This window comes from Hippopotamus amphibius, chromosome 1, assembly GCF_030028045.1.
Source record: "Hippopotamus amphibius kiboko isolate mHipAmp2 chromosome 1, mHipAmp2.hap2, whole genome shotgun sequence".
Taxonomy (NCBI): domain Eukaryota; kingdom Metazoa; phylum Chordata; class Mammalia; order Artiodactyla; family Hippopotamidae; genus Hippopotamus; species Hippopotamus amphibius.
In genome coordinates this window covers 38,262,258-38,272,395 of record NC_080186.1, presented here as the reverse complement: position 1 = coordinate 38,272,395, position 10,138 = coordinate 38,262,258, and the positions used below count along the sequence as shown (strand labels likewise).

General features: G+C 55.2%; 1 protein-coding gene across 1 annotated transcript; it reads left to right on the top strand.

Annotated features, from left to right (window-relative positions):
- The first annotated feature begins 1,611 nt into the window (after positions 1–1,611).
- On the top strand, positions 1,612–9,931 carry MOB3C (MOB kinase activator 3C). Its single transcript, XM_057709816.1, has 4 exons — positions 1,612–1,737; positions 5,420–5,887; positions 9,266–9,468; positions 9,793–9,931. Exons 2-4 carry the CDS (start codon positions 5,470–5,472, stop codon positions 9,820–9,822), a joined length of 651 nt encoding a protein of 216 aa, XP_057565799.1. The 5' UTR covers positions 1,612–1,737; positions 5,420–5,469; the 3' UTR covers positions 9,823–9,931.
- Positions 9,932–10,138: the final 207 nt, after the last annotated feature.

Here is a 10,138-nt window from a genome sequence, read left to right as displayed (position 1 = left end):
CCCTGGAGCTCAGGCCATAGCTCTGGTCAGTAGTGCCATCCTCATGGCTCCCACTTTTACCCCTCCCTCCAGCCTAGGGTAGACAGCAAAAGGCTGCTAGTCCTTTGGTGATACGCTAACCCTGTAGTTTCCCTACACCCTGACTATACTGCTAAATACTGCCTTCTTTAAATTCTCCTCAAAGCACCCACTTTGGGTATTCCATATGCTTCCCACCGATAACCCCGCTCTTACCAAGTGCTGGCTGTCAGTCCATAACCATGTTTCACATCTGGATGACTGAGCTCTGACCCTGCGTTATCTCTATGTGTTGTCCCCCCAGCTGACCTGTCAGCACCTAAGGTCAGCAACTGGGCCAGCTCTGTCACCTGATCCCCTGCTTTCAACACACAGAGTCCTGCTCAACTAAAGGTATTAATTAGCACATCAAACAAATGAAGGACTAGGTCTGAATTCCTTCTGCATACGCTAGAGAATGCAAATGTTGGCTTATAGAGGATCTGAGGTTGAGTTAAGAGAGTTTTAGACTGGGGCAAAAATATGAATTCAACAAAAGAATGAATCTTCAGTTCTGTGAGCTAAGATTTCTAAGGATCCAATGTGTTCTCATGCCACCCAGCAAGCAAAAGATCCAGACACAAGGGGAGCCCAGTGGGGCTTCTGTGCCCTGTAAATGCCCACCTCCTGCCTCCAGCTCTCACCTATCCCCACCTACTCACCTCCTGCACCCCTCCAGGGTGACTTCTGCAGCCCATCTGTCTGCCTTGGCCCTCCCATCCTAGAAGGCCTCAGACCTTCCCTCCCATCCCAGGGCAGAGCCAGCCAACTGGTCCCTGGGCCTGGGGCCCACAGTGTGCATTTTGTGCTGCTGCAGGATATCTGTCTGCTCTCAGGGAAAGAATCACAGTAGAAAAGTAGGGAAAGCAAATCAGGTCTTGAAGGGTTTGGATTTGGTTGGAAGAAAGGAAGGAAAGAAGATATTTCAAAGTTGGAACAGCTGGAACAAAAATGTGGTAGGGGGAAATGGGGTGACTTCTGCCCAGGAGTGAGGAGAATCTGCCCAGCCTGAGCCCTGGCAGGGGAGGTGAAAGTCCCTGATTTGAGCACTCTTGGGGGCCAGTCCTTTCAGTGCTGGGATGAGGGACTCAGCTCGTGGTTCCCAAGGGGTTCATTCATTCAATCAGCAAACGGGTATTAAATGCCTGCTGTGTGCCAGGCACTGTGCCAGGAGCAGAGGGTATGGGAGTGCAGAGGGCAGATCTGCTCTCTTATTGAGTTCAGGGACAAGTGAGGCACAGGAGATTCTAGGAAGTCAAGGAAACCACCATTATCCAGCTCCAGACAGAAGCTGGGATCGTCCCCATTTTACAGTCAAGGAAGCTGAGCCTGCCTCCTAGGCGCTCCTGAGAGGGCCAACTCTTAGTTAGTCCTTTGCCCCGGGGAAGCTGGGGGAGCGCTAAGGACTTTCCGGAAAGGCGGGGGTATTGGGAGGGGGGTCCCCTCTCCCCGCCCCTTCCCCGCCCCTTGGCCGCAGCGTTGCGGGGCAGGGAGGGTCAGGGCGGAGTTGGCGTCGCCTGGGGGCGGGAGGGCGATCGCGGGCTCGGCCGGGCAGGCGGGCCGGCAGGCAGACAGGCGAGAGGACCGGCACGGCCGGGGACGGCAGAAGGAGGGAACCACGCGCTGGGGATGTGACCCCGCGGCCAGAAAGGAGTCGCGCGAGCCCACCCAGCGGAGCCCGTGAGTGAGCGCCCCCAGCGCCCCGCCGCGCACACGGCCCAGCCTCGCTTCCACTTTCATTTCTTCGGCCGTCCCCGCGTGGCACCGTCGCGAGGCCACCTGCGCCCGGAGCAGGCTGGCCAGAGCCCTCGCTCCGGGGTCCCGGGCTCGGAGCTGGAAAGTCAGGGTTGGGGTGGGGGCGCGTAGGTTGGAGAGGGCGTGTCTTCGGAGGCGGAAATTTCAGGCCTGCTCCTCTGGGTCCTACGACCGGTCTGTCCTGGCAGCTGGGGCTGGGGAGAGAGGGGCGTCGGGGGTCCTGGGAGAGGCCGAGGAGTGGTCGTGGGTGGGCAAGCGCCGCGGGGAAGAGCGGGGAGTTCTTGCCTCTACTTTTCTCTTGTATCTCTGCCCGCAGTCCTCCCTCCCGCCCTCATCCCCAACACACGCACACGCACATCGCCCTACTCTAGGCTGGATTCTGGTTTCAGACTGGGGCCAAGATCCTGGGTCAGCCCTGGGGGGGTAGCAGGTGTGGCCCTGACAGGGGGCTGAGTGTCAGAAGCAGGCAGGTCCCCTCTGTGGTCTTCATTTGGAGAACCCAGATCCTCAACCAGGGAGCGAGCCATCAGTGGCCACTTGAGGAGTGAAAAGACATCCAGAGTTAGGAAACTGGGGCCAAGAGGGGGAATGGCCAGGGCTCGGGAGTTCAGGGAGGGGCCAGAGATTCTGGGAGAGGCAAAAACTCAGTAAATGGATGGGAGTGGGAAGCGAAGACATACAAGTGACGTGGGTACAAGGGCATCTATCCGTTCCCCCACCCCAAACGTTCATTTTCCTGGGGAAAGAACCCAGGCCTTGAACTTCTGCAGCAGGAAGGAGGGACTCTAGCTCACTGGTCAGACTCCCAAATTGCTGTGGGGTGGGGTGTGGGGGGTCTTCGGTGTGCTGGGGGAACAGGAGTTAGGTTGGTTTAGTGGGTGGGAAGATGCTTCCCCTTTCCCTCCACTCCCCTCCTTTCCCCCCACTCCCCTCCTTTCCCCTTATCTCCACCAGACCAGTGACCAGCCAGCTCAGGAAAATGGCCCTTTACTAGTTGTCATGCCACACCTTTCCCAGTGTCCAGTTCTGCCATTGGAGATCCCCTGCCTGTATCTTGCTGTGTGAACACAGGCTCCTCAAGTCCCCTTACTGGGCCTCAGTTTCCCTATCCATACAAGAAGTGGGCTGGGCCAGTTGATTTCTCAGGGCTAGTTTAACCCTATGATTCTTTTTTTTTTTTTACTTTATTTATTTATTGGCTGTGTTGGGTCTTCCTTGCTGTACACGGTTTTTCCCTAGTTGTGGGGAGCGAGGGCTCCTCTTCATTGTGGTGCGCTGGCTCCTCATTGCAGTGGCTTCTCTTGTTGCCGAGCACGAGCTCTAGGCGTGCGGGCCTCAGTGATTGCGGCACACAGGCTCAATATTTGTGGCTCACAGGCTCTAGAGCGCAGGCTCAGTAGTTGTGGAACACAGGCTTAGTTGCTCTGTGGCATGTGGGATCTTCCCAGGCCAGGGATCAAAGCCGTGTCCCCTGAATTGGCAGGCGGATTCTTAACCACTGTGCCACCTAGGAAGTCCCTCAACCCTGTGATTCTTGATCTTGAGCTTTCCTTAATGCCTGAGCATCCACTATGTGCCAGGCCCTGACCTAGTCTGGGGTGTGGGGCTGGTGGGGGACCAAATGGCCAAAGAGTAGCCTCCACCCAAGGACAAAGAGATCTGGGTTCAGTAGAGGGGGCTGTGGGAGGAGGTAGCATTCAACGGGACAGTGTGAGTCAAGCCAAGGGACCAGTGTAAGAAAACACACAGAAGCAGCAGTTGGGAGTGTGTTCAGGGATCAGGAAGAAGCCCGGGGTTGTTGCTGTAGGGAAGTGAGGCAGGAAAGCTAGGGTGAGGTGTTGAACGTCAGGGTGAGGGTCTGCTGGTAGCTGTCACTGAGGAGGCTGTGCAAAAGTGAGAGCCTAGGGACCCAACCTAATTGCAGCGTGATTTTGGAAGCTCCTGCCCCAAGCAGAGTTTAGAATGCAGGTGGCAAGTTATGTGTGGAAATCTCCTCTTGGATCCGGAAGCTCAGATCCCACACTGGGGATTTCTTTGGGTGAGAAGTTGAGAGGTAGGAGATGGATGACCTGTCACATCTTTGAGGTTTTTTCAAGAGGACAGGATCCTGCTGGGAGACCCACCCCTACTCTCCAAACTCCTCATTTTACTTGACTTCCCCCTCTTGGCCTGTGTGTTGTGTGTACAAAGAAGAATCCCTGTTTCAGACTTTTCCACTAGCTTGACTTGTCTGATGTGACAACCCACATGTGCCTTTGGTTACACCCAATTGTCACCTTGTTCCCACCTTCCCTTCCCCAAACCTGTCCCAGTATTACTAGAGATGTGAGAAAGGAAAATACTCCAGTGTCAGCTCTGAGGTCAAAGCCAGGCTTTGTGGCAGTATTCAAGCCTCAGTCTAGGGTTAGAGTCCAGGACTCAAATTAACCAGGGTCAGGGCCAGGTCAGAGTTCAGCCTGGAGCCAAAGCTCAGTGCTTAGCCTACACTCAGCCTTAGTGCTCAGTCTGGGGTCAGTGCTTATGTGGCTAAATGCCAGTGGATGCCTGGCTCTGAGTTTCCCAAGAGCTCACACACTCACAGGGGGATGAGGTAACTACCCTAGGTCCCAGGAACTTGGCCTGTGAGTGACTCAGGAAGTTGCATGGTCCAAATCCATGCCTGCTGCAGGGGTCACCCAGCAGTGGTGGATGAGACTAGAACTCAAGTCTCCTGCCTCAAAGCCTGGGGCTCTTATCGCTGTCCCCAAAGTCTATTCTGAGTCTGAGATCCTTCAATTCTAAGAGGCAAACCAAATTCTTCTGAATTCTGGATGGGCCCAGCTGGGCGGTTTGACTGCATTTTCCTACCTCCCAGTGCCAGGCACATAGTAGGTGCTCTAGGAATGTCTACTGAATGTCAGGTGCAGTGGGAGGGGCCCGTGGCTTGTTCTGGTTTGGGTTTCAGGCTAGAGGAGGCTGGCTTGGGAGGAAGAATCTCCAGCCGCTGTTGGAGGAAGTGGTGCCCTCCTAAACCTGTCACGCACCCACCCGCAACCCCCTTCCTCCAGTGCCTGCAGCCACACTCAGAGGCCACCCAGCTGGCCATATGAGAGCTCTTTCCTTTCAGGGCAATAAAAGGAAAGGACATTTTTGGTAGAAAAGTCCCTCCTGCTCCCTGGGAATCCCCGGTGGCCGGATGGACTACGGGATATCCCGGAGGAAGCCGAGGGTGGGGGCTCTCCCCTGCCCCCAGCACAGTGCAGGCAGGCTCTCCCACGCTGCGCCAGCTAGCCCATGGGACAAGGTCATCTCGTCCAGGCCCCTGCCTGCCGCAGGGGCCTCTGCCAGCTGTCTCATGGTTTACAGCAGGTCTGAGGAGCACCTGTTGGAGCCCAAGGAGGGGGAGGAAACAAAACAAGCTGGGAGGGCTGTGGCCGCTTGGCAGGGGTAGCTCGGGTAGCTAGAAACAGGGCGGGATGCTGGACTGAGGGGATGAGGAGGATTTAGATTCCAGGCAAAGAATTCCAGGCCAAAGCCCAGAGGTGAGAGGGAAATGATGTGCTGGGAAGTCAAGCCCATTTGGTAAGGACCTGACCACCGTGCTCCCCCACGCCCTTGGCCCTGGCAGGGCATCCGCAGGTCCTGCCCCTGGACCCCGGCCCTCGACTCAGCCTGACCATGGCGCTGTGCCTGAAGCAGGTGTTCGCCAAGGACAAGACGTTCAGGCCGCGGAAGCGCTTCGAGCCCGGCACACAGCGCTTTGAGCTGTACAAGAAGGCGCAGGCGTCGCTCAAGTCGGGCCTGGACCTGCGCAGCGTGGTGAGGCTGCCGCCGGGCGAGAACATCGACGACTGGATCGCCGTGCACGTGGTGGACTTCTTCAACCGCATCAACCTCATCTACGGCACCATGGCCGAGCGCTGCAGCGAGACCAGCTGTCCGGTCATGGCCGGCGGGCCCCGCTACGAGTACCGCTGGCAGGACGAGCGCCAGTACCGGCGGCCGGCCAAGCTCTCGGCGCCGCGCTACATGGCGCTGCTCATGGACTGGATTGAGGGCCTCATCAACGACGAGGATGTCTTTCCCACGCGCGTGGGTGAGTGCCGCCTGGCAGGCAGGGCAGGCCTGCCCAGGGAGGGAGGGAGCCCGCGGAGCCCGTTGTGCCGGTGGGGCATTTAGTTTGATACAGCCATGCTGTAGAAGACGAAAGGAGGCTCAGAGAGATCAAGTGTCTGCTCAAGATCAGGCATCTTGAGCTAGGGCTGCCTGACTCCCAGTTCGGGGCCTCTTTTTGGCTGAAGCTTGAGTTGGGGACCACCCTGGCAAGACGGCTGTGATTCTCAAAAGCTTCCAAAACAGGTGCCTCAAGGAGCTCCTAGCAGGTCTCCCTGCTTGGGCTGATCTGACTTGCAGCCGCCTCGGATTCCCCCCTGACTCCTGGCCCCAGGAAAGGGAAGGGTGTGGGGATTGGGGGCCAGACAGTATCTCTACCTCCGTGGGCTCTGAGGGCAGAATGTTCCCTTGTCAGGCCCAACCCATGGGGCCTTTTCTTCTCTCAGCTGGGCAGCCTGGGCAGGTGAGGGTGGGAAGGGGAGATGAGTGATGTCATCCTGGCCCTGCTTCCCCACCCAAGGGCAGCAGGAGATGGTGTTGGCTCAGGAGCTGAGCAGGTATGACCCTGTGTTCATCACAGCAGCCCCGCCCCACCTGGCCTCCTGTTCATCTGCGTTAAGGCAATGGGAATCAGAGATGGGTGGGGCAGGGTGGTCAGGCCCAGAGGTGAGAAGTCTGAATACTGAGGGCCTTGAGTCACATATCAGTGCCCACGCCCCTCCCCAGTGTCCTGCACTGTCATGCCCAACATGGGGATCTTCATTTCACACGGGAGGAAACAGGCTGAGAGAGGTACAGTGCGCTGAATCAGGAGGGACTCAGAACCAGCTCAGGTCTCCTGGGACCCAGGGCCCCAAGTCTAGATGGGCAGAACAAGTCTGAGGAACCTGGGCTGGGCCGGGAAGGGCTCACAGGGAGCCAGGGCTCAGCCCCAGCCGAGAGCAGTGAGAAAGGGGAAGGGCCCCATGGAGTGGGGTGAGTCAGTGGGGGCCGGCGTCTGAGCTCTCGTTCCCTTCTAGCCTTCACCCCTAGGCCTGTGAGATCCCAGGCGCCTGTGCCTTAATCCTGGGATGGCTGTGCCACAGCGGAGAAGAGGGTGTAGCCACCAAGATCTCCACTGTGAGCATGGGGGACTGTGCAGAAACTGTGCCTTTCTCACAGGTCCTGAACCTTCTCTCTGGTAGGGTCTGTGGCATTTATCTCTGAGGGTGCTGCAGTGCGGTACAAAGAGGGCTTGAATCCTGCCTCCAGTCTGTACTAATTAATAAGTTACGTGGTCTTGGGCAACTGGTTCCACATTTATGCGCCTCTGTTTTATCATATCTACGAGGGTGAGTCAAAAATTATCCACACGCTGGCTGTAGAATTTATTTTAATTAACTTTTAGAAAAGACAAATACATCATTTTTCGACATAATCTCTTTGCTTTTTAAATTTTATTTATTTATTTATTTATATTTATTGGCTGCACTGGATCTTCATTGCTGCACGCGGGCTTTCTGTAGTTGCAGAGAGTGGGGGCTACTCTTCATTTCAGTGCTCGGGGTTCTTATTGCGGTGGCTTCTCTTGTTGCAGAGCACGTGCTCTAGGCGCACAGGCTTCAGTAGTTGCAGCACATAGGTTCAGTAGTTGTGGCTCGCAGGCTCTAGAGTGCAGGCTCAGTAGTTGTGGCGCACGCGCTTAGTTTTCTGCAGCATGTGGGATCTTCCGGGACCAGGGCTCGAACCCATGTCCGCTGCATTGGCAGGTAGATTCTTAACCACTGCACTACCAGGGAAGCCCCCTTGCTTTTCTTTTCTTTTTTTTTTTATAAATTTATTTATTTATTTTATTGGCTGTGTTCAGTCTTTTTTGCTGTGCGCAGGCTTTCTTTTTAGTTGCGGTGAGTGGGGGCTACTCTTCCTTGTGGTGCGCGGGCTCCTCATTGCCATGGCTTCTCTTGTTGCAGAGCACGGGCTCTAGGCATGTGGGCTTCAGTAGTTGCAGCACATGGGCTCAATAGTTGTGGCTCACAGGCTCTAAAGCGCAGGCTCAATAACTGTGGCGCATGGGCTTAGTTGCTCCCCGGCATGTGGGATCTTCCTGGAGCAGGGATCGAACCCATGTCCCCTGCATTGACAGGCAGATTCTCAACCACTGTGCCACCTAGGAAGCCCCGCTCCTTGCTTTTCAATACACTTTATCCACCTGTCAACAAGCTTTCATGTTCCCTCATTAAAAAATGTTTTAGGCTGATCTGCGAGCCACGAGTGCACCACTGTCTTCACTTCTTCATCAGAAGTGAATCTTCGCCCTCATAGGGCTGCTGCTTTCAGGGGGCCAAACAGGTGAAATTTTGATAGAACAAGATGAAGACTATAGGGAGGATGTTTTAACACCTCAAAATGAAGTTTTTGCAGAGTGTTGACAGTGTGGGCAGAAATGTGCAGACGTGCACACCCTCGGAGCACAAAAAACGAATCACTGCACACTACTTTTCTTTCATGCAAATCACAAGTGGGGCATCCATTTTTTCTCACACCGCAGTTACAAATGAACGATGTAACACATTCACACCTGCACAGCAGTGACTGGGGAGACAGCAGCCTTGGACGGAAAGAGCTGATAAGACAATGTGGCCAACAGAAGTTTTAATGTAAGTGGAGTGCGGATAATTTTTGACTCACCCTCGTAGCACAGCCGCCATACCCATCATGGTGCCAGGCTAAAGGTGCAGAGGACCCAGCACAGGGCCTGGCGCACAGATGGAAGTTTCTTGTGTTATTGACTATTTGAAGGACTGAGAGATATATGAACCCGTTCTTGAAGATTTAGTAATTCTCAGGATTGGGGTCTGGGGCCTGCTGTGTGAATGTTGCAGAGGGGAAGAAGTCAAGTGGGGCTGGAGAGGCAAGTCAGCATCAAATCGTGAAAGGCCTTGAGCAGGCGCCATGCTGAGTTAGGACTCAATCCTGAAGGCCCATGTTTTTAAAAATGGACCCAAGATGTTGATGAACTCCCCTTGGAATTGCATCCAAGGGTGTCGTGTGCTAGCACCTACAGATGTACATGTTTCTGGGCAGAGTTTTGACATAACTTCCATCACAGTCTAAGGAGGGTTGGTCAGTAACCCAACAAGGTTGCAGAGTCCTGTTCAGGATGATGGGAAAATCAGAAGATGATTTATATTTCAGCAGAGGAGAGGCACGGTGCTTTATTAAAAAGGGAAGTATGGGAGAAAGCAAATCTCAATCTCCGTTTCCCACAGGGAAGCGTGCTAGGGAAGAGGCCATCCTGGGCAAAGGCCACCTGTGTGGGGGAGGGCAGGTTGGGCCCATATCTGGTTGCTGATGCCCCATATCTGCCCATCCCGCCCCCTAGGAGTTCCCTTCCCCAAGAACTTCCAGCAGGTCTGCACCAAGATCCTGACCCGCCTCTTCCGCGTCTTTGTGCACGTCTACATCCACCACTTCGACAGCATCCTCAGCATGGGGGCCGAGGCGCACGTCAACACCTGCTACAAGCACTTCTACTACTTCATCCGCGAGTTCAGCCTGGTGGACCAGCGGGAGCTGGAGCCACTGGTGAGGCCAAGCCCCCACTGCCTTCCCCAACCAGGGCTAGCCTCTGAGTTTTCAGACCCAAAGGCTACCTGCTTTAAGAAAATCCAATACCCAAGTGGATATGTTAGGGGCCCACAATTCATTTAACAATGGATTTTGTACCTTAATGGTGAATCCATTCAAGTATCAGTTTACAAACACAGATCTGCAACCTGGAATTGGGGGGGCGGGGTGGAAGGAAGGGGCCAGGCTCAAGCAGAAGAGTAGTTGGGCCCTGTTGTTTGGGAAGGGGCTGCCTGGCAGGTTAAGCTCCGACTGACCCCTCCCCACCTTGTGTCTCTGCAGAGGGAAATGACAGAGCGGATCTGTCACTGACCCCAGAGCTGGACCTTGTTGCCTGTCAGATGGACCATCTGAACACAGAGTGGCCAGGGAGGGGACCCTCAGAAGTCTGGTGGCAGGGGAACCGGAAGGCCCTAGGGCCCCTCCACACACCCAAAGCCCCTGGACTTCTGGTTCCTAGGAGTCTGCCCAGATGTCCCCCTGACTGCTTGTGAGTGGAGTAGGGAAGAGCTTAAAGATGAGCAGACAGGAGGAAAGGAGGAGCTAAACCCCCAGCATGAAGTCTAGAGGGTTTCTGCTCTGACACTTGACCCTTCCACGGTGGTTACCAAGCCTGTTTGGGGAATGT

Coding starts and splice junctions, on each gene's coding strand:
- MOB3C (XM_057709816.1), top strand. CDS start 5,470: ATGGCGCTGTGCCTGAAGCAGGTGTTCGCCAAGGACAAGACGTTCAGG. Junction 5,888..9,265: donor TGTCTTTCCCACGCGCGTGG/GTGAGTGCCGCC, acceptor CCCGCCCCCTAG/GAGTTCCCTTCCCCAAGAAC. Junction 9,469..9,792: donor AGCGGGAGCTGGAGCCACTG/GTGAGGCCAAGC, acceptor GTGTCTCTGCAG/AGGGAAATGACAGAGCGGAT.